Source organism: Budorcas taxicolor, chromosome 10 (genome assembly GCF_023091745.1).
Source record: "Budorcas taxicolor isolate Tak-1 chromosome 10, Takin1.1, whole genome shotgun sequence".
Lineage (NCBI taxonomy): Eukaryota > Metazoa > Chordata > Mammalia > Artiodactyla > Bovidae > Budorcas > Budorcas taxicolor.
Window position 1 is genome coordinate 85,677,181 of NC_068919.1, and position 24,457 is coordinate 85,701,637.

Consider the following 24,457-nt stretch of genomic DNA (forward strand, 5'->3'; position numbering starts at 1 on the left):
AAGGACAAGGCCCACGCCCCTCTCTAGGGGCCAATTTCCGGACGTCTCCAAGGCAGACAAGGCCTGCACGGGGTAGACTCTTCCCCAAGATGGGCACCTTAGCGCCACGGTCCTGTCTGCCCCGGTCCTTCGTCTGCCTCCGAAACACCACCGCTCCTGGCCTCCTTGCCTTCCTTCCGGGTTCTTGTGGCCCCCAGCGTCCCACGGGACGGAAGTGGGCGGGGCTGCTGGCCGGAAGCGCCATGCTGGGGCGGGGCCTCCCGTGCCGCCAAGTTCCTCCCATCTCGCCGCCGCCCCACCCCTCCGGCCCAGACCGGAAATGAGGTCAGAGAGGGAAGCTCGGGCCGGGAGCCTCGGCCCCGCAAGCGGCGGCCTTTGGAGGCGTTTGCGGCAGCGGGTGAGGGGGAGTGGGAATGAGAGGGTCGGGGTCCTGGGGGTCGGCGCCAGAGGGGATCCGGGCTCTGGGCCGCGAGGGACCGACCGGGGGGCGTCAAGGGGCCGGCAGAGGCTGGCGGGAGCGGGTGAGGGTGGTGGGCCTTGGTTTTCAGGGCCCATATCCCCCCCGAATCCGGGGGATGAGGGTTTCGGGCCATCTGCCAGGTGACAGTCACTTTCTCTCTTCCCTCCTTTCTGGCTCTGTGGGGGCTGGCGACAGTGTAAGGGCTTGGTGTCCCGAGCTGTGGTCGCCCTCGTCCTCGGGGGCGGGCCCCGGGTCGTGGTGGGGAGAGCCCTTCGAAACACACTTTTTTTCCCGAAACAGATATGGTCATATTGCGACCCCTGGCACGGAGGGAGTTTAGATCACCAGGGCTTGCATCTTGGCAGTTTCTGCCCTGGAAGAGCTGACTCCCTGCTCCTAGGTCTCCCCAAGTGAGAAGTTCCTTCATGTCTTCCCCCAACGTCTCCCCTCCCAACCCGGTCTCCGCCTACACGACCCTGCGCCTGCCTGCATCTTTCTTTTTACTTCTACTGGTTTCTGGTTCCATCCTTTGCGCAACTCGGGGCTTGTCTGGCCCCGGATCCTCTCGGACGGTGCATCCAGGGAGGGTAGGAGTTCCAAGGTTCTTCTGTCACCTGCTATTCCAATTTTTGCAGTCTTTGAAAGGCTTGCATTCGACTGCACAGGCAAGGCATTCAGCTTCTAGTTGTTTCCGTGTTAAAGTTTTTACAGTTTTGCGCTAGTGTTTAAAGCAGTAGTTCTCTCTGAGGGAAATAGACTTAGATTCACCTATTTGGTTTTTAGGGACAGTTGTCTCCCTAAACCCCAGTCATGGCATTTTAAATAGCTTATTGCTTGAGTGTGGCTTTTGACACTTTGAGAAGTTTTGTTTGGTTGGTAGTTTCGGAACAAGGTGTCCCCATTGCTCCATCTGACTTTAAGTTGGTTCGCCTGGAGATAGCATGAAAATAGGTTTTTGGATGAACGGAAATATGGTCTGAGAGTGGCACCATAGAGTTTTAAGCTCTAATTATGGTCTTGAAATAGGTTGAACTTAAGAGCTAGGGGAAAAGTGCTAGTTTAACATGTATTTAATTAGGTGTACGAAGTATATTACACATTTCCCTTTTTAAAAAGGCATTTTGAAAATTGTTCTTCCTGCTCTCTGCCTCTGGAAGGTTTGCCTCTGAAGTGATCCCTGAAGTATGATGGTTTGACAATGATGAGTTGAAAAATAGGAAATTTTGGAAAGCTGTTACCTAGAAATCTTAGAGACTCCACATATTGTCATTTCAGCCTCAGTTATATCCTGTTTCTGTGTTATTGTCTGGCACTGAAGCACAGAATTTGGATGCTCACTTTATTTTCTGAAGGAGAGTGAGAAGAACGTAAAAGTTGCTAATCGTTTACAAGTTTATGACGTACTCTTTAAAGCTTTTTACTTCATAGCCTCTGGGTGGTAGCTGGAACCAGAGTGGGTGCAAACCGTCTTTTTTTTTCTGTGCACAGTACAAACCTGGGTCACTACAAATTCTTGGATCACCAGAGCTGCAAGCAGCCCTCTGTAAAGCGTGTCACTAAGTTGTTTTTCTGTTCCTGCCAGAACACTTATTAGTGACCCAAGACTGTAGAACAGTCTTTTCATCTATGTTTTTGAAGTTGAGTGTTCTAAAGAGACCTTCTCCAAACCTTTTAGATCTCATCATCAGGTAATTGTGTTGAGCAAGTTTAATTGGGAAGAAGGAGTGATTTATTCCCCTGAGTTTGCTTATTTTTTTACTAATAACCCGCTTGTCATCTTGTGAGTATTTTGAGTTTTCGTGCTTAAGAACATGATGGCTGTAGGCATTTAACAAGGGCCAGATGCAAGGATGATCCATGCATCCACGGTGCATGGATGACAGGAGTAGAATCTTAACTGGCGCCAGGTGAACGCAGGTGAATTTTCTATAGATGGAGTGGACTCTGCAGTGCCACGATCTGTTTAAAAAATTATCCTAAAGCAACAGATCCTATTCAGTCTTTCTCTTGTTTTCTTTTCTTCTGAATCTCCTCTAGGTAGATGTGGCCTCATGGATGAGCTGGTTCATGACTTAGCCTCAGCCTTGGAGCAGACATCTGAGCAGAATAAGCTTGGTGAGCTCTGGGAGGAGATGGCCCTGAGCCCACGGCAGCAGAGGCGGCAGCTTCGCAAACGGAGAGGCCGGAAGCGCCGTTCAGACTTCACTCACCTGGCGGAGCATACCTGCTGCTACAGTGAGGCCTCCGAGTCCAGTCTGGATGAGGCTCTCAAGGACTGTCGAGAAATGGCCCCGGTCACCAATTTCAGTGACTCTGATGACACGATGGTAGTCAAACGGCACCCAGCTCTCAACGCCATTGTTAAGAGTAAGCAGCATTCTTGGCATGAATCTGACTCCTTTACTGAAAATGCACCCTGTCGACCCCTCCGGCGCCGGCGAAAGGTGAAGCGAGTGACGTCAGAGGTGGCCGCCAGCCTTCAGCAGAAGCTCAAGGTGTCAGATTGGAGCTATGAGAGAGGCTGCAGGTTCAAGTCGGCCAAGAAGCAGCGTCTGTCCCGCTGGAAGGAGAATACTCCCTGGACCTCGTCAGGTCACGGGTTGTGTGAATCAGCAGAAAACAGGACTTTCCTAAGCAAAACGGGAAGGAAAGAAAGGATGGAGTGTGAAGCAGATGAACAAAAACAGGGCTCTGATGAGAACATGTCAGAATGGTGAGATCTCCCTTACTAAGTCAAAAGATTTTCCTGGTTAATTTGTCCCAGAGCACAAATCCACAGTCTTGATGATTTCAACTTTCTTTCAAACCAGCCTCTGATATACTGACTTTGTAGCTTTCCTTTAACCAGTCAGGTTGTGTTTATCTCTTGCTCAATGATCCTGTTACCCTATATCAAGGAGGCTATATTTTATAGCAACACATTTGTTTCTGAAAGTCATTTAAAACGTATACCTCAAAAGCATAACCAAGAGTTTTATTTTAAAAACATGTTGCTGTTCTTTATGCCATGCAGTTCATGCATACATAACTATTCTTTAGAACCAGGGCCTCAGCAGAGACTTGTGTGTGTGCATGTGTGTGTGTGTGCGTGCATGTGCGTGCGCGCACGGGAGAGAAAATGCTGGTGCCAGGCATATGGAATTTGTAAATGTTCTTGGTGAGCTGCCTTTACCCATTAAGAATCATGGTTTTAGATAGTAATATTTCTGGGCTCTATTGGTGTTCTCTACTACGTACAGTTTAACTGTATTGAGTTTATTTTAATGGCTGACATTCAAGTTGTCAGAACACATGGTAGACTTTGAAAATAACAGTACTGAATCCCATTAGTCTTATACCAAAAGTCATTGAGCCAGCAAAATTTGTCTCTGATGGGTGCATGCTTAAAATGTCAGTGTAGTTTTGGATGACTTAAAAATTTTTTGCCCCTCTAATAGATAGATAGTCCTAGAAACATCGACACTCCCCAGCTTGATGCTTTAATATGGTTATGAATATAAATGGGTGATGTCTTGTTTCTCCATGCTGATGCTGTTGGTGTTTTGGGTGAGGCAGCTCTTTGTGAAGAGGGATGTCCCATGTTTGGCATCCTATGTAGTTCCCACCACCCTTCATAGTATCAAAACAAAGGCCTTCATGGGTGCTGCCTTGTAGGGCTGAGTACTCCTAACTGAGGACCAGTGTATTACTGTTACTATTGTGGTTTAGTTGCCAAGTTTATCCTACCCTTGTGGTCCCAGGGACTATAGGCCGCCAGGCTGCTCTGTCCATGGGATTCTCCAGGCGAGAATACTGGAGTAGGTTGCCATTTCCTTCTCCAGAGGATCTTCCCGACCCAGGAATCGAACCCGGGTCTCCTGCATTGCAGGCAGATTCTTTACCGACTGAGCTATGAGGGAAGCCCTTAACAGTGTTAGTTGGCATTTATTAAGCACTAACTGTGTGCCAGGCCCTGTACTATTGTGCAGAACATATAGTCCTTTTTAATGTTCACAACTCCCCAGTCTGGTAGGGGCCACTGTTTGTATTTTATAGATGAGGAAATAGAGCTTATGAGTGTGGAGATAATTTGCCCAAGGTCATTTAGTGGCAAAACTGGGAATCAAACCTAATTCCATAGCTCATAGGTAACCACTGTGTTTGATTGCTCTTTGAGCTTGCTTTTCCCATGGCACTTTTCTGTCTCAGCTTAACTTTTACAGCTAATAGAACAAATGATCTTTCTTAGGGTTTTGCTTCTTCCGACATTTGTCTGAAAAACAAAGGTGTAAATCTTAGGAACTTCAAGGTGAGACTTTGTCAGGAATAGGAAAAGCTGTTTAGGTCTGTATGCCTGTACCTTTGATGGGTGGATTTTAATCTGGCTTTAAAATTTTTTCTTACTAACTTTATGTTTGCCAGGCTGTACAGCTAGGTGGGGCTTCCCAGGTGGCTCAGTATTAAAGAACACCCCTGCCACTGCAGGAGATGCAGGAGACACGGGTTTGATCCCTGGGTCAGGAGGATCCCCTGAAGACGGGAATGGCAACCCGCTCCAGTACTCTTGCCTAGAAAATCCCATGGACAGAGGAAGCTGCTGGGCTATAGTCCATAGGATTGCAGAGTTAGACTTGGTAGGCTTATAATTTGGCTTTCCTGATTTTCCTCTGCTGTATATTCTGGGGCCTTTTTACCCTATTTAAATGTATGATTTTGGATTATAAACCCTTTTTTTCCTTCTCATCATGCTATATTTAATCAGACAAGAAATGCTTAGTTAACTTGTATCCTTTCATAATGGTGAAACCCTCAATTGAGGTGTTCAAGTTTGTTTCAATATCAAGCTTACATACCAAATAATAATCATCTTACTATTAAGAATGACAATTAAACAACAACAACTGCTTTTGGGGATGATATTTTCGGGTGTATGTATTTCTTCCCGAGAATTTCTTGCTAAACTGTGACTTAATTGTGTGTATGAGTGACTGTTAACTCTGTCTTCTCTAAGATCACAGCCCAAGTATGGTTGCAGATACAGAGCCTGTAACTTTTCAGTGAGGCACTTGAGTCTTTCTAGGTCCTTCTTACCCCCAATACATCTGTCATACATTATAGTCAGATTGTGATAACACATATCTAGTTATCTGAGAGCTTGGGTAAATTGAAGTAGGCAGCAATTCTTAGGAAATTGTTCTCTTTTCAAATTGAGGAGACCTGTTCCCCCATTGGGGCTATCTTCCTGGCCCGTAACTTCAGAATTCTTTCAAAGAACAGGAGTTTTTTGGTGGACACCAAAATCCTTGTAGCTAAAGGAATATTGGGTGGAGAAGCAGCAGACATAGAATGAGAAAAATTCTTCAGAGTGTATTTAGGAGTCTTCAGCTCACCTCGGCTGATGCTGATTCATCTTAGTTACAAGCAGATGTGCTTTGTATTTTTTCCCCCTAAATATACTCTATGAGGAAGGAGGGTGATGGTTTTTTTTTTTTTCCTGGGCCATGCCGTGTGACATGTGGGATCTTAGTTCTTTGAACAGGATCCTGCGTCCCTTGCAATGAAAGTGCAGAGTCTTAACTACTGGGCCACCAGGAAAGTCTCATGGTGATTCTTAGTTATACTTTGACTGCACGTTATGTTCTGCCTGTCAGTAGTAACTTGGAACCAAAGTCTTTGCCTTAGATTATTAAATACATCCTGTAAACAGGACTGGCGTTAGCATATGTTTTAAGTAGGCAGCAGTTCATGATTTAGATCTTATACTGTCTTGGTGAGTTGATTCTGTCAAAAATTTTCAACCTTTTTCTGCGTTAAAAGAAATCCTTTTAAGAATTCTCTTGGTTATTACTCTTTCATAAATCTACTTGGATGTGCCAGTTTGCATACAGATCAAAGTGTAGAACTTTATATCAGTGTTTTTGAGGGTTGGCAGAATAAATGATCCAGTTTGTAAAATTATTAGGATGAAGTTGATCGTTAAGCTTTACTTTGTTTAGTAAATAGTTCTTTTAAAAAGCATATATTAGGTGTTTTAGGTTTGAAAATCTATGTCTCGATCAGAGAAGTTTATTTCTACTTTCCTTAAAATTTATTCTGCTTACAAACAGTACTTTTAAATTTAACCTACAATTCTTTTTGCTTTTCTGTTTCTGTTTTTCAGTTCTGTACCAACCAATCCCTCAAGAGTTCTGAGGGACTGAAAGTGGTTATGATGTAAGAAGCTCAATTATTATTTTAATTTTTTTCTATCCATGTGTGTTCCATTCTAGAATGGATCAACTCTTTTGTAAAATTACTTTCTACTGATCTTTATTCAAATTGTCTGTACAGTGACTGTTAATTAGGTGAGTCATAGCCCAGTTTTGCTTTATTCTTCACTAACATCATTCATTTGTTCCCCTTGAATATAATTTAGCTTCTTTTCTTTCGTAAGTGAATTGGTTTGGTGGTGGCCTGAAGTCGCAGTCCGGAGCCTTCCTAAGGTGATGTATTAGAAGCCAATCTCACAGGAAAGAAAATATTCTCTTGTCCTGGAAGCCAAATGACAGAGATAGAGTGCTAAACCTCCCCCCCTCCTTCTCTAGCCCAAGCTGACCTTCTGCGGCCCCTTGGTGCCTCTTGTTTTCTTATTTTTATAGAAAATCAATATCCCTTCTGACACAAATAATAGCTCAGAAGCAAGAATAAATGGTGGAAAGCTGAGATCTCTGTCCATCACCTCTCACTTTAACTCTCCCAAACTCTTTTTAATTATGAGCATGCTTTGCTCCAGGTGTTTGCAACAGTGAAATTGCTAAATGAGGACCATTTTAACCAAAGATTGGGTGATCAATAACACTCTATAGCAGTAGCTTGTTGGATCAATAGCATTCATTATTTCATGGTTAAGGTAAGTAGCCTCCTTTGCAAGTGGAGGTCATTAATCAGGGGTTTACTGGAGCTGTGGAAAAAACTATATGTGGTAGGTTGAGGATGTTCTGTTTTCTATTCTGTAAATAGGGATGCTGACCAAGAAGATATTTACCATTGTTGCGGTTGTACCGTCACATTTGAGAGTATTGCATAGCTGGCACAGTGTGCTTAGATAGATTTATTCAAAGCTCTGCTATTATATGCTAAGGAATAACTGGAAAAAAAACAACTTGGGAGGTAGATTTAATGTTACATTATTGGATTTGAAGATCTGTCTCTTAAATGTTATGATTATTCTGTAACTCTAGAGGAGGAAATTAGAATCCATAGATAGGAAGTGCAGAGTGTGAAGTGTTGCCTCAGTATGAAATAGAGCATTCTGAAAATTAAATCTCCATAAAAATTGAGTTGTTTTACCAGGTAGATCACTTGAAGCCTGGGCCTGAGGACCACTTACTGAACTGTAGAGTTGGAGAGGCTGAGCTGAATGATCTGTAGGGTCCCTTGTAACACTGAGGTTCTGTAATTGTTTTGTCACAGTCCCCTTCACATCATTGTGACTTCACACCTTAAAAAGCATCTGGTAAGTAACCTCAGCCGCCCCCTAAAATATTTACGAAGCTGTGAAACATTGCAGAGTCACATTGCCAGAGACCAGGACTTAAAGCTGCCTTATTGCCAAGATTTTGTCAAACTCCAAGGCTGGTAGACCTGCTCTGGAGAGAGCAATAGGAAGCCCGCCACTGTGCTGAGCCCGCCCTGACTGTTGGTAGTGAGGCCCGGCATTCTCTCCCTGTAGTCTGTCCGTGGTTCAGCGAGGCAGGCTCCGGTTCAGTCAGGAAGTTGGCCAGCTGTAGTTTTAGCCAGGGTGTTGTTGCACCCTTAACTTCCCAGTCAGTATCCTTGATTTTCTGTCTGGAGGTTGTAACTCCCAGAATGTACTCAGATAGGGAATCATAGTGTTTTCTGTGTGTATATATGTTTGGGAGTAGGAGGCAGTGATAGTATATTGAGTCCTGGGAAATAAGAGTCTCCAAGAGTAGTTTACTGTTGGCGTAGACAGAGAAGGAAAAAGCACTCCTAGGAGAAGGCAATGGCACCCCACTCCAGTGCTCTTGCCTGGAAAATCCCATGGACGGAGGAGCCTGGTGGGCTGCAGTCCATGGGGTCGCCAAGAGTCAGATACGACTGAGCAACTTCACTTTCACTTTTCACTTTCATGCATTGGAGAAGGAAATGGCAGCCCACTCCAGTGTTCTTGCCTGGAGAATCCCAGGGATCGGGGAGCCTGGTGGGCTGCCGTCTATGGGGTCACACAGAGTCAGACACGACTGAGGTGACTTAGCAGCAGCAGCAGCAGTAGTCCATTCTGGAGACTGTAGTATTTTATATACCTTCATTTATTGCAGGCTCCTGGAATGGGGTCAGAATCAGGCAGTGAAGATCAGAAGACGATCTCATTTCAATCTCCCACATGGCTGTATGAGATAAAAATCTATGGGTGAATTAGGCCAGGGGCTCTGCTTATCTTCCTGGCTTGTTGTAGATGTGAAAAGAGTTTGTTACCTGTATCCAAGGGAGTAGAGAATGGGACCAGGAGTAATTTAGCTACCCCTTCTATTGGCAGATACCAAATTGTAGGTAAACCAATTCTCAGCAAGAGGCTTTTGAGCAAGTTCTGCAGAATAAGGGGAAGGGCACACCCTCCTGAGTGTTCAGAGGAAGAACACATCTTTGAAAATGACAGCCAGTGAAAACCAGAAGAACATTTTAGAAAATCTTCATAAGGATGCAAGAAAGTATAATCGCTTTGAAACAGGAGCAGTAAGTCATAAGGACAGAAAGATAGCTGTTTGACAACCCAGAAGTGTGGGAGGAAAGAGTGTAGGGAGATTTGAAATGTAATGTTAAAATGAAGGACAATTCATTCTGCAGAAAATTGAGTTGATGATGTGGAAAACTTTGGAAGCCCTCCCAAAATGCACAGAGGAGATAAAAATGAGAGAGAAGGTGATAGATCTGGAGCACAGGAATAGGGGCCCAGTCTGCAGGTAGGTGAATACTCCCAAGGAAGAAACCAAACCATTGGGATAGAAGAATGATTTTAAAAATCTAACTGAAGAGAGGACATGTTCCTGGGTTGAACAATTAAGCATATAGGTTAAAAGGGAAAGCTAATGAAAAGAGACCTCTACCTAGTCATATCCTAGCAACAGTTTTGCATTCTGCATCGGTGGTGGGAGTGGAACAGTTACAAAGAAAATCTTTAAAGGGATGAAAATAAGGTTGGTGTCCATCCCTAGAGTATGATACGCCAGGGGCTAATAGACTTGCCTGTAGAATTTTGAGGGGGAAAGATTGCTCCCCTCCTCCTCTCCCCTCCCTACCCTGAATTTTATGTATAGCTAAGATAGTGGGAAGACACCAGAAAGACATTCTCAGGTATTCAAGTCTCAAATACATGCTCTTTAAAAACTTACCCTGAAAAGGCATCTCATCTTGTTGATGATGAATCTGTTAACTAAGCCTTAAAAGGAGGGGGTGGGCTTCTCTAAGTCACTGCCATAGCTCAGTAGCAAAACCCTGAGAGAAATCATGATCTTCACGAAGCATACGTGATCGCAGTGGCCGTGTTAACTGACCTGTGGAACTGGAGGGGTTGCTGCCTTCTTTCTTGGTGCCATCTGAAGAAGCTGAAAAAATAACCTCCTTCATTACACATTCTCATAACTTACCATGGGAATAATTTTGCAGTTGGTCGGAGATTCTCTGAAAAACCTGTCCCTCAGTCCTGAGTGCTTCCATAATCAGAACTCTGGTTACATATGATTACAAATATACCACTTCAGTTTAGGAAAAAGGAAATCCAGGGAAGGTGTTTCAGGTGATAGGTCTAGGAGTGACCTTTCTGTTTTTGTAAATTCTAAGTGAAAGTGAAAGTGAAGTTGCCAGTCATGTCCGACTCTTTGCAACCCCATGAGCTGTAGCCTACCACGCTCCTCCATCCATGGGATTTTCCAGGCAAGAGTACTGGAGTGGGTTGCCTTTTCCTTCTCCAGAGGATCTTCCCCACCCAGGGATCGAACCTGGGTCTCCTGTGTTGTAGGCAGACGCTTTACCATCTGAGCCAATTCTAAGACAATTAAAAATTTTTTTAAATGTATTTATTATTATTTAATAAAAATTAAAATGAAGCCCCTTATTTTTTAGCATGATACTGTAAGCCATTAATTCCATCCTGCTTATTTCTTTTAAAGTTAGTTGTAAAAGATGCATCTTACACTTAAGCTACTTGGTTAATAATCTTAAATGGGTGAGGAACCGAGGTGGTAAAGTTACTGATACAACTTTTCAGTATAACTGATAGCTCTCACTCTTTACCTCCTTGCTGTAATGGTGACAGGCATAAAGTACTCCCATTCGGGTCTAAATTTAGATTTCTGTTGTCAGGAATATGATAGAATTAGTAAGCTCTCAGGTCAGAGGCTTCCCTGGTGGGTCAGATGGTAAAGAATCCACCTGCAATGCAGGAGACCTGAGTTTGATCCCTGGGTTGGGAAGAGCCCATGGAGGAGGGTGTGTCAATCCACTGCAGTGTTCTTGCCTGGAGAGTCCCCATGGACAGAGGAACCTGGAGGGTTCCAGTCCATGGGGTCACAACTGAGTGACTAAACAGCGCAGGTCAGAGAACAAGCTCTTGGTTGTGGGAATTCAGAGAGATTTGACTTCTCAAAGCTAGAAGCTTCTCACAGGACTAGAAAGCAAGGAGAATTCATAAAGATGCTGTATTTATTGCTACAGAAGAAGTTGCCCTAAAACTTAGTAGCTTTATAAAACATTAGCTTCAAGTTCAGTTCCTGAAGTCAGGAGTCTAGGAGCAGCTTAGCTGTGTGATTCTTTGTCAGAGTCTCTCTCCTGCAGTCTCTGTCAGTAAGGGCTCTCGTCGTCTCAAGGGCCAGCTGGGGCTGAGGAATCCACTTCAGTGCTCGCTCACAGGGCTGTTGGTAGATCTCATTTCCTAATAGCCTGCTGGATTGAGAGTCTCAGTTCCTTTTCATGGGCCCCTCTTACAGGGCTGTTAGCATCCTTGAGAAATGGTTGTTGGCCTCCCATAGAGCAGGTGGTCTGACAGAGAAGGAGGAGCGAGAGAGAGAGCAGGAGAGAGGGGGAGAGCAGCCTGTCCCTTAAGCACCCAGATCTCAGATGTGACATGCCGTCACATCTGCCTGAGCTGCTGGTCACACCGGCCAGCCAGGGTGTGAATACCAGAAGGCTGGCATCATCGGGAGTCACGCGGGAGTCTGGTTGCCACAGGCTACTGGTCTTCTGAAAATTTTTCGTTACTTAGCGTGGAGCTAAATTCAGGAATAATGTTCTCAGAGTAATATTTCCCCAGAACTTACTAAGAGAATGTTTTTACTTTGATTTCAAAGAAAGGACATTCAGGAACTATAAAGGCGAGCAAGATGTAGATTCCTGAGACTACACTGTTATATTTTTAGTATACTGAAAATGGTTGTTTATGTTTTAAATTTTAAGATGTAGCATGAAGGGAGAGAGGATCTTTTCTGAAGTGAGTTTGTAATTCATTTTCATTCTATTCAGCACGTATGATGCATTTTTAGCTTTAAGCTGTAGTCATCAAAATACAGCTAGAATTTCAGCTCTATCTGAATGTTTTAAGTAGCAGAAAGCAAAGAGTAAGCTCTCTCCCTAGTTCAGTCAGTCTGTTTGCATTTTCAGGTAAGTGAAAATGAGCAGTGCTGAAATTCATGATTATGTTCCGAATAGACCTGAATTGACTTTCAGTGAATGAGATGGCTCTACATCACCTGTGTTTTAGTGGCCATTCAGCGAGTGGCTGGGCTGTGGAGATATACTACCCTGGTTCTAAGGCTTGTTGTGCAGTGTGGGACAAGTTGCTCAATCTTTCTAAGCCACATTCCTTCATCTGTAATACGAGGTTGACGTAGTTATCTCATAGACTTTTAGGGTAAAAGAAATGAAATAATGAATAAAAAGCAGTACTTTGTTGGGTCTGTAGTAGAACGCAGTAAATGATGTTGTTGGTATCAATAAGCAATAGTAGCCTTTTTTTATAATTAAATTTTTTTAATTTTTGGTTGAAGGATAATCACTTTACAATATTGTATTGGTTTCCGCCAAACATCAACATGAATCAGCCATAGGTGTTTATGTCCCCTCCCTCTTGAACCTCTCTACTACGTCCCTCCCCAGCCCACCCCTCTAGGTTGTTACAGAGCCCTGGTCTGAGTTCCCTAAGTCATACAGAATAGTAGCTTTCTGTATTAATAGTTTCCCTAATAATTCAGGTGCCAAACCCCTTCTTGGGACACGTCTGTTGAGAGCAGTGTCTCCATCTCGGGTAAAACCCAGTGTGGGAAAAATACTAGGTTTTATAGGTCACATATTAATTTTCCATTCAAAGTGAAAATAGATTTGAGTCCTACAGAATTTTTAGATTGAGGTGTAATTGAGAGTCCCATTGAATTTAGATGACTAATAAGAATACCAGTGAGGAAATTACTACTGCTATTAGCCTCTAAAATAATATTATTGGGAAACATACAAAAATTATCACCCTAGAAGCCTTTGAGTCTTTCATCCTTTGCCTTTGTATAATAGCTCTAGACTCCACAGATCCATCCTAGACTCCATGCATGATAACGTACGTGATACATCCTCGTATCACATCCTTAGAACAGTCCATCCACATTTTAACGTGCACGGAAATAGGATTAGAGAGGTGCAGTGACAGGACACGAAAGCCATACAAGGGGAGGCAGCAGAGCTGATTTGAATGAGTTCATTTCATTTGCGCAGCATTTACTGAAGGCCTGTTGTGTGTCAGGTGCTGTATTAGGCACTGGGGACATTGAGGTGAGCGAGATATTTCCTTCTTTCCCAGCCTGGATCTCTCTCTTCTATGGCTGTAGGCTATTCTTTCTGTCTGGGCTAACCTGGGAAGGGGGACCTGTACAACTCGTGAGGAGTTTCAGTTCTTCAGACCAGTTAGCCTGAAGGTCCAGCTACCTGCTCATGGTGGGATCTGCTAGACCTCAGGCTTTTGGAGGCCCTGACCCAGTCCTGGCAGCAGAATGACGTTGTTTCTTCTCTAGGATGTTGACCTCTGCCCCTCCTCGGAAGTGGTTTCCCTCCTAACTGTGATGTCCCGCCCCCTCCATCCCTCTGCTTTGTTCATCGCTCTAGATGAGGTGCTCAGCTGCGATGCTGCCAACAGTTTTGGCCCAGATGATCCTCTCTTGTAAGGGCTGTCTTGTGCACTGTAGGATGCTAGTGGCATCCCTGGCCTCTGCTTGCTGAATGCCAATAGAATACCAGCTCCCTCTACCTGCCTCCAAGTCCTGACAAAAAAGCTTTTCCCAGATATTGCCAAGTGACCCCAAGGGCTGGGGTGGGGCAGGAAGATAGGAGAAAGGGGACAAAATTACCTCCAGCTGAGAACCACTGCTCTCGATGTTTCTGGTACTGAGATGGAGTTTTTTACTTCATTGGCTCTGCTTTTACCAACAAGCACGGCTTTCAAATTAGAAAACTCAGTAAGACCAAAACATTGATTTCTTCTATAGAATAAAAATATTGTGATTTAAAAATGGAGAGTTTTTCCTCATTTGAAAACCTTACTTTAAAAAATTTTTCCTGAAAAGGACAGGCAATTCATTTTCAGAACTTGGAAAGAAGAGCAGTTCAGATGAAAGCATTTAAAAATTTGTACCAAAATTTGCAATGTTTAGCTAACTCTACCCTGGAATTAATTATTTAAGTGGATGAGAAAGATCAATAGTATTTTATTAGGCTTGATTCCTATAATAATCTACTCCTCTGAAAATGGATGCCATGCCCAGTCATCTGGTTTACCCAGAGTGCCTTGAATTACCAAGATGATTGGGTAAGGTTAGGAGGACAGACGTGTGACAAGATTAAAAAACCAAAATGTTAATTGCAATACCTAGGTGATAGAGAGTGTGAGTGGTAACTTCTTTCAGTTTTTTTGTTTGCTTGTACGTCTTCATAATAAAATGTTGAGAGAGGAAAGCCTTTGGAACTGCTGGTTAGGTTGACTTTCTTTACATTTATGTTATTTCAGTTGGATGGTTCAGTTATTTTTCTAACAGTATTATAAAAAGTAGGTAATGTTAGTACAATTAATTGGTTGTCCAGAAATTTAGGCTTTAATTTTTTGGGATGGGGGCTTATTTTAAATAACGTCTATGCTGCCGAATTGTGAGACTTTTTTTTTTTTCAGTGAAAACCAGAGAAGTATGAGGTATTGATACTATTTTTACTCACATATGAATATTTTTGAGATACTTTCTGGCTTCTAATATGGGGTGATTTCCTCAGTATTATAAGGTTAAATTCTTAGCTTGCACTTACCCCTCATTGGAGAATTTTCTTCATTGGAAAGCACTCTTCTTTCTGTGTTTTCACACTCTTTTTCCATAGAGTAGGCTGTTTTTTTTTTGTTTTTTTTTTTTTAAATAAGATACATGCATTTAGATTGGCCTGCTTCCTTGTTAGTTTTAGTGCCGGTTATAGCAGGGCTTGGTATAAAGTCAAACTTAAATGCTTGCTAAGTGAATGAGTGACAATTTTGGGGAAATAGTGGGGGAAAATCCTTCCTCCTCTTTTTCCTGTTAGAGAAATTTTATTGCCCCAATTTACAATAGAATATTTTTGAATAATGTATTGTAGGATTGATACATTTCTGTCCCAAAATATTTTTGAAATATTCATATGCAAACTCTCTATAGATTAGAATCATGTGAGACAAGGAGTACAGAACAGCTCCCCAGGCAAAGGCAGGAGGCGTGGTGCCTCTAGGAGTTGCTGTCATTTTAGGAAAAGACAAGATTTTCACTACCTGCCATCTTTGTGGGCTTTGTCTTGTTACTTTTTCTGATGATTAATCAAGGCTGAGTTTCTGTCTTCCTGACTAAGCTTCAGAGAACTATAGTGAAGTGGATACCAGAGGTAGTATCTCATTTTCTTTTTCTCTTATAAAAATGAGGAACAGATCTATTTTCCTTGCCTAGTAAAATTGCCCATAGCAAAAAAAGGTATAAACTCTTTTCGCGATTTTGTAATAGGAAAAATGTGTAGTAGTCTACCATCTTTGAACTTTTTGACCTTGTGATCTATAAAGGTGCTAAAAGACAGTTGTTTTTATTGGAAGATAAGTGCTTATTTTTTAACAGAATATTAAACATTCTGTTCAGTTAGCTGAATTAACATTTTGCAGTTGACTGAATCATTATTAAAATCCTACTAATCTGATTCTTTTTAATGGTAATCTCTGATTCAGAAGTGAATGAAGGCCACAGGACTTTGGCCTATAAATTGGAAAAGGAAAAATTTGCTTCTATTTCATGGCTAGCCCTACATTTTTGTATGCTGTATCATAGTGTTTATGTGCAAATAATGCCATGAAGTTCCCTTTTTTGTCCTCAGTAAATTACGCAAACAGTTTTTTTTACATATAGTTAGATTTTCACAATGCAAGTTATTCTGGAGACATAGATAGAATTAGCAGATGCTATCAGATGAAATAGTCATTTCCAGATATTGGTGGAATGATGATACTTTTATGTAATAAGTGTTCTGTAAGGCACACATTATTTTCTCAATGAAGAAAATACATATCTCCCTTGAACACAGTCTTAAAATCTTGGTGATATTTCTATGACATCATTGCCATTACTCTAATTAACTATATATAGAAAACTTACAGACAAGTTTAGTTCAAGCTCTTTCAAGAGCAGTGAGTCTCTTTAAATACTGTTGACAGAAATAGAAAATATACAGAGACAGGAAGGTCTTAGGTTACCCATACCTTCCTGGATCCAGCAGATCACTCCCTTTATTTAGAGTCTGAGGAGATAATGGAATCCATGCGAAAAAGGAGGAAAGAAACATAGTATCTTGTAGTGCTTACAAGTGGCTGGAAATGAATGGGGGCAGAATCCATAGACTTTGTAATAAGGCCATAGTTTTCATTTCTTAATTGGAAATAATCAAATAGAGGAGCCCATAGACATTGCAGGGTAGAACCTGTAACACCCATAGAGCAGGAAACAGCAAATTTCCTCTGTAGAAAGCCAGCTAACAAGTATCTGGGGGCTTCGTGGGTAATATATGTTCTCTGTTGCAGTTCCTCAACTCTGCAGTTGTAGTGTGAAAGAAGCCAGAATCTGTAAGTCAACAAATGAGCAAAACTGTACTGGAACATTTTGTTCCAATAAAACTTTATTTATGGACACTGAAATCTGAATTTTGTGTCATGTCTCTATGGCACAAAATAGTCTCCTTTTGATCTTCCCTTCTACCTGGTGATTTAAAACTATAAAAACCATTCTTAGCTCACAACCTATACAGAAATATTTGACAGGCCGTTGTTTGATGACCCTTACATCTCAGTGATATGCTAGCCAAGAATGCACATAACACAGTGGTGGAGTAGAATGTTTGTTTTATGATCTGCTGTGCTTTTTAAGCCTTCCTGAACATCTAGAGGAGCTAAAAAATAAATAAAATGTGGTTTACCTTTGAGGTAAGATGAGAGTAATAAGGTAGCTGACGAGAGAATGCGTAGTAGGACTCAGTGGGGTTAGAGCATACCACAGTGCTCTCAGGAACCTGCTGAAAACAAAACAGCACCGTAAAGTGAGCAGGCACCGTTCCTTAAACTCAGAAGTAGGAAGAATGCCGTACCCCGTGAGGATATCTTCTGGATTTAACTGCAGAGCGCTTTGAAGGTTCTAAATCCATCAGAACCCAGTGGTGCTTAAGTTCTGCGAGACATTTCTCATAATGACACCTGAGAATGTTCCCATTTATAAGTGCAGAGGAAAATGAAAGAAGCTTTGAAGAAAGCAGGTATGTTTTATTGGCTCTCACTGCAACAGATTTCTTGGATCTGTTACCCAGAGACAAGCTTAAGTGAGGAAACACTGCTACAAAATTTAACTGGCATTTTTAGGATGTAATGTTGGCAAGACATTTGAAAATGTTGCAAAATACAGAATATTTTCAGAGTTTGGATCCAGAAGTGAAGACTGGGATTTTGCCAAGCGTGTTCTTTATGCAGCAGGGTGAGGATGCTGCTTCTGTCTTCTAGAGCATGTGAATGAACTTGACTAGCTTGGAAGGAAACATCCCATCAAGGAAATGGCTAGTATTGTAAAGAATAGAGAAATTTTTCTTGCGCCAGATAAATCGAATTTGATGATTAGGTGGGAGAAATGCAGCGTCTGAAGAGGCAGAATCAGTTGTTGGAAGTAGCTCAGCATGAAGCTGACTTGGACAGCATTCTGTGGAGCCAAAGTTTTTATTCTGGTGAATTCAAATGGAATTTGTTTTTACATTTTCATTTTTAACCTTATTTTTAAAGTGAATTTTGTTGTATCCACTTGATATCAAGAGACATTAAATTTAGAAAATATAATTTTTGTCATACTGATTTTTTTTTTTCTGGATTTTTGTTTGCTGTTTTGTTAATGGGAAAACTTGAAACATGCTGGATACCTTTTAAGTTGCATGGCTTCATTTGAAACTGATAGTTGACAATATTTAAAAATAAAATTGATTGATAAATTTGTGTTGTTTAATATACCAAAGCAGGTTGAAATTTACTTCCATGAGCATCTATAAATAACTTCTTCTTGGTAAATTAACAAAGTGACTTGCAATCTTTTGAAAGTACTTTATAAGTAAAAATTTTACAGTTCTCTTCTTCCGTTTCTTTTGTTTGAGGAAAATGAATTTATCCCTGTACTTAATTGTGAAATTTATATTTCTGATTGGCTAATGAGTTAGAGTGAAATGAGGGAAACTTGGAATCATTCAACTTGAAAACCAGCAGGTGAATGGACAGCTTCGTGTTGACTGGACCTGATGTGTCCTCTTGTGTTTTACTCCCTTTTTCAGCGAAACCAGCAGTGTGTGTAGCAGCAGTGACACGGGGCTCTTTACCAACGATGAAGGCCGGCAAGGTAATCGGGATCCTAGCTTTGGGACCTTGGTTCAGCGTTTCTGGGAGGATTCGGATGGTTCTAGGAGTGCCTTACTGCGAGTGTGATGGTTGTCTGTGAAAGTGGTTCTCAAACCTTAGGGCATAAAAACCATATGGGGAACTGTTAAAACTGCAAGTTCCTGAGCTCCTCAGATTGGTCTGGAGTTAGCCCCTGGAGTCTGCATTTTCCGTAAGTACCTGTGGTGATTATTTTTTTTTATACAGGTAGTTCAAATTTGAGGATCATTGATCCAGGGGTGTCAAAATAGAATAAAGAACCGCATGAGCCAGTCATTTTCAACACTTATCAACTTTCTGCCATTATTTCATTTGTTTCCACCTACACTCTACCCCACATTCCATTTATTATTTTTATCATTTTTTTGAGTTATAATTTATATAAATTGAAATGTGCATATCTTAGCTATATGATTTTGACAAACAAATGAAGTCTTGTAACCTCCCAACTCATAATATAGAACATTGCTATCTATCCAGGGATTTCTTTTGTGTCCCTTGTTTGTCATTCCTTGCCCTGGTAATTAATGTTCTGATTTTATTTTCTACTTTAGATTAGTTTTGCCAGTTGGAGAACTTCATAAATGGAATTACAGAATATTCATTTCTTTGTGTTTGGTTTCGTCTCCTCATCTAAAGTATGTAAAATTTGTCTGTGATGTTTTCATTTATGAGTAATTTGTTCCCTTTTATTGCTAGTTCAGTTCAGTCGCGTCCGACTCTTTGCGACCCCATGGATTGCAGCGTGCCAGGCTTCCCTGTCTTCCACTGTCTCCCGGAGTTTGCTCAAATTCATGTCCATTGAGTCGGTGATGACATCTAACCGTCTCATCCTTTGCTGCTCCCTTCTCCTTTTTGCCTTCAATCTTTCCCAGCATCAGAGTCTTTTCCAGTGAATTGACTCTTCGTATCAGGTGGCCCAGCTTCAGCATTAATTCTTCCAATGAATATTCCAGGTTGATTTCCTTTAGGATTGACTGGTTTGAGAATGTAATTTTATAAAGGATAGACTGTGGTTTTCTTAATCTAAGTGAGCAATTTGTAAATCTCTAAAGTCCCTTCTGAAATCTAGTGATTTTTCTCCGAGGGTTGTGATTGAAGGCCAGAGCACGGTGGCTTTATGTCTAGGGTGATCCAGATTGGCTCAGAGTAACTGAAGGGATCCCAGGACTGTGAGACTTAGGTTCCAAATCTTAGTTTTGGAACGAGACCATGGGGAGGTGTCTCACCCATGCCTCAGAGTTGTGGGTACAAGTGGAGTTGCTGAGCTTCCCACTCGAATGGAGGCCATTATGCGTACATTCCTATCCCTTTCTGGCTCTGAGGGAGCGAGGTGTCATTAGAAACTGTGTGTATAGACTCCTGCATAGTCTGTCGCTAGGGCTTTGATTCTCTTATCTCATACCAGGAAAGTTTGGTTGTCTTTTTGTGAATGAACTGGAGCATACATTCAGAATTACTAATATTAGTATTTGCTCTTTTTCTTTGCTTTTACTATAGTGTCATAATGCATCTTTCAAAGGTTATGATGTGTATACAGAGGTGTAAGAAAGTGTGGAGTTACTACAATAGATTGTTTTGGGCCTTTGGAAAACCTTCCAATGACAAAAAATCCTTGGTATATTATGGAAGGTCATAGAATATTTTATAGCCCCAGCCTTTCCCTTTGTCTCTGCGTCTACTTTGCATATTCTGGTGATATTTACATGCTTAGAGTTCTCAGCACAAAGGTATGTTTCTTCCTGCTCTGTGTCTTTCCTTATGTTGGTCGCTCTGCCTTAAATCTCGTCTTTACCTTTCCTTGAATGGCTGGTCATCCTCCAAGACTGTCCTCATTTTGCTCCTCTGGGGCATATTTATGGACTACATCCATGGATTTTTTTGCTCTCAACTTCTGGTTGGGTTTGGCTGTTTAGGAGGCAACAGTGGAAGTGTGTGTGTTTGGGGGAGGTGAATGAGATTGATTGTATCAGTCAAGTTTTTATTATGATAATACTGATTAGCAGCCCCTAGGTTTCAGTGGTTTATTGTTGGGTTGGCCAAACAGTCCGTTCAGGTTTTGCTGTAAGGTGCTATGGGAAAACCCGAACAAACTTTGTGGTCAATCCAGTACATTCATTTCTTGCTATGGGGTTGGGGCTTGGCTGTGGTTCAGCTGCTCTTGCCTGGGCTCAGCCTGTTTCCAAGCTTCAAGTTAGGTTTGTATCTACTCATTTTTTTCTTATTCTGGGACCTAGGCTAAAGGAGCAATGGCTCTGCGTTATATGGACTTCTCAGGGCAGAGGATGTGAATGCCAAGTGACCAAGCCAGATCATATATGAATATTTAAAGCTTTTGCTTGAATCACATCTGCTAATGTTCTACCTGAAGCCTGTCAGATGACTGAGCTCCATGTCTGTGGGATGAAAAAGTGTGCTCTTCCTCAAGGGGTAGGCTCTGTGGAATCCCAGGGCAAAGGGCAAAGAGTGTGAATGTATCATTCTGTTACAAGGAGGCAGTGAAGAGATGGAAACAATAACGCAGGGCACCGCGTTGGATTAGAACCGTCCCTGATTCCCTTTCTCCTGGTTGCTCCTGTTTGTGTTCTTCTGCTGAAGGCTACTGCTCCTTTTTGGATCCCTCTCCTGTAACCACAGTTCTCTATGTTCTGGTAACCATTCGTTCCCCTTGCTTCTCCAGGTCTAGGAATGGTAAAGACTCACTGCTCTCCTGGCTCTGGGGTGCTTCAACATCCCTTTGGCTTCTCTAAATACTGTCTACATGTTTGTAAATAATCACTGAAGTCTCAAATACCCCATTTAAATGTACATGTTTCCTAAAGGGATTCTGATACAATCAGGGTACACATCATCTCCTAGAGAACCCTTAACTCTTTTTCTTCCCTTGAGCTTACTGCTTTCTTCACTAACCGTATTTATTGTTAACACATGGATGCCTTTTCCATGGAAGCTTTTCAGAGGCAGGAGTTTTGTTTTGTTTTGTTTCGTTTTCCCTACCATAGTCGTAACACATTATCTGGCAAATAATAAGCTCTTAATAGTTATTGGGGAACACAGATAAGGGGGGCCCTCTCCTTTCTCTTCCTGGAACAGAATTGTACACAGAACCTCAAATTATAAAACAACTAAACTCACTCTGGTTAAAGCAAGCTCCTAGAGGAGCAGCAGGTCAGAGCCTGACCCGCTCAGCCTCTCCCTTATTCTCTGGCAGCCCTCTTTTGAGGAGCTCCTGCATCAGGCAATCCTAGTGAACCAGGGTTGAAAACTACTGGGCTAAATGATGTCACAAGGGCCCTTCCAGTTCAGTGAGTCCCTTTTTGTATTATCAAAAATCTGGAGTGAATGCTTGAGAACCAAAACAAACAAAAAAATTCCCTTATAGTCTGCCATTTGTTTTTAGAAAATTATGATCTAGGTAAATATACTAATTAATAAAGGGCCCAAGGAATGCTTATGAATAGGAAGGAATCACTGTATTGACTTGGAGTGAAACTAATCATTGTTAATTCTGATGCCTATCTTTTATTCATTTTTTTTTTTTGACTTTGAATCTGCGTTTTGTAAGTGAAATGTGATGAGACAATGAAGCATGCGCTGAGGGCTTGAAATTTCAACTCCCTTGCCATCCTGCCTCCTGGTACCTCCTTGCCTCTCTGGAAGAGGTTCTCTGCCCCTGACTCCCCTGGGAATGGTTCTCCAAATGTGGTCTCCAGACCAGTTTAGCATCACCAGGGAACTTGTTAGAAATGTGCGTTCTTGGTCCTGTTTAGGCCAGAATCAGAAGTTTGGGCAGTGCAGCCTAGCAGTCTGTGTTCCGGTAGCCCTTCCCCATCCTTCGGAAGCACACTAAAGGTTGAGAAACACTGTTTGAAAAACAGCTGTTGATGTTGTGTTTTTATAAAGGAATATTTGGAGCAGCTTCTTTAGTGGCTTCTTTTCCCTTTTAAAGATCCCTGCAGTGATTTAAGAGTTATCCTTAGTGATCCATGAATCTGATAGTTATGATTAACAGGTCTGAGCAGCTTCCTGAGATCCAGTACCCATCAGAGAATGAGTGCAATGTGAACTCTTTAGATGTTCTAGTAATAATTTCCTTCATCCTTGGTGTTTTGAAAAGGGTGAGGGGTAGTAGACAGAAAGTTATCCATCTTACTCCTACTGGGCAAGAATAAGCCTTTTTGGAAATTGGGATGCTGTCATAGGAGTAGCTGGTAGAAAGAAGTTTGAACCAAGAGTCTGGCTGTATGGTTCTAGTCTTGACTTTGTCAGTAATTGAGTATGGCCTTGGGCAAATGGTGTAACTTCTCGACAAGCCTTGGGGGGTTATATTGTCTTTGTGGTTAGTGTTTTTTTTTTCTGGTAGCTTGGGTTGCTACTGTCAAGATGATTTTCTGTCCAATTAATGAGGTATCAAGGAAGAAACAAGGTAAGAATATACATTCTTTATTCACCTATTATAAGAAATAACAGCAAGAAATACTGCAGAAGTAGCCAGTTTCAAATTGAGAAATAATTTGTGGGTTTTTAACCTCCAAGTTCATTTATGCCCCTTAGAATGGTACATGAGAGGCAGTTCATTTTTATGTTAAAGGCTTTGGAGTTATTCAGGCTTTGGATTCGTACCGTGGCTTCACCATTACTAACTCTCTTGATTTTTCTGGGCTTTAGTTGCCTAATTGATAAGTTGAAGTTAGTGTAATGTTTGGAAGAGATAACAAATTTACAGGTTTTTTTAACATGGGTTCTGGTAGGTGGACAGGACTTAGTAATTGGTAACTTTTTTAGTTTTTACTATCAAAAGCTTCCCAGTGTGTTTCACTGTGACATTTATGTGGGACTAGTTTGATGTCCTGGTTTTTGTCATAATATGGATCAAGAAGTAGCAAACCTTTTTTTTTTTGTACATTGACTTTGTTTTAAAAAATATAATCAAACCTATAGCACTGAGACATCATCTTCCCATTTGGCTTCTCTTAGAGCACGTTAAAAATTCAAGCTTATGACAGAATCTCTTTCCTTTAGGGGACGATGAGCAGAGTGATTGGTTCTATGAAGGAGAATGTGTCCCAGGATTCACTGTCCCTAATCTGCTGCCCAAGTGGGCTCCTGACCACTGCTCCGAGGTAGAGAGAATGGATTCTGGACTGGATAAACTTTCTGATTCCACATTCCTTTTACCTTCTCGACCAGCTCAAAGAGGTGAGTTCCGAGGAGACCAAAACACATTTCATACTTTTATGTTCTCTCTGGGGGAGTCCACCCATGGCCAGCCTACTCATGCCTGTAAGCATGCATTGACTGTCTGAATTTTAGAACTAGGCCAGGGAGTTGTCCAGAAGGTTCAACGGTCAGTCTCAAAGCTTGAGGTTCTCTCCATTCTTACCTGAATCAATCCACGGAGACTCTTAGAATTTATATTAGCAGGGTATTCCTTCAGCTTGCTGTTGCCATCTGTGCCAGATCTAAGAAGCCTAGCAGTGTGTCACTGCTGCTTATCCTGTGAAACCGATGGGCTCCTGAGTGCCCAGTGGAAGCCTGAAATAGTGGATCTTGGAAGAGAACAGATTTCAGTAACAACATTCATAACAACAACAGGCGTAATGACATTTTTTTAAATGGATGATTTTAAAATATTAAAAAAAATTTTTTATTTTTGTTATGTTATTATGGGCTTTAACACAAATGTGTATCCTTTCCGTGTGCTTTCCCAGTGATGATGATGTAACAAAGTGGAGTGGGTGGAGCCTAGGACAGGGGAAGGAAATGTGGGAATACTCTCTGGTACTGTCTTCCTAGCTCTGTGACTGGCAGTCACTTCATTCCCTTGGGGCATCAGAGTGATGACTTAGGATATCGTGACACTGAACAGTGTTGTTTCAGAGGTTTCTTTTAGCTCTATAAATTTATGATGAAAGGATCCCAGAAACCAAAAATCATCCAGTTTCCAAGTGTATGTTGAGCATCTGTTGGTGCAGCATTGCACTGAGAGTTGTGAATTCTTCTGCAGTGTTTCGTTATGAATTTGGGTGATTGAA

General features: G+C 41.8%; 1 protein-coding gene across 1 annotated transcript in view; it reads left to right on the forward strand.

Annotated features, from left to right (window-relative positions):
* Positions 1–339: 339 nt before the first annotated feature.
* GPATCH2L (G-patch domain containing 2 like) overlaps positions 340–24,457 on the forward strand; it is a 59,674-nt gene continuing 35,556 nt past the window's right edge. The window contains exons 1-4 of the mRNA XM_052646528.1: positions 340–397; positions 2,498–3,173; positions 18,320–18,384; positions 23,445–23,621. Of these exons, the coding sequence (XP_052502488.1) occupies positions 2,512–3,173; positions 18,320–18,384; positions 23,445–23,621 (904 nt within the window). The 5' untranslated portion in view covers positions 340–397; positions 2,498–2,511. The remainder of the gene's footprint in view (positions 398–2,497; positions 3,174–18,319; positions 18,385–23,444; positions 23,622–24,457) is intronic.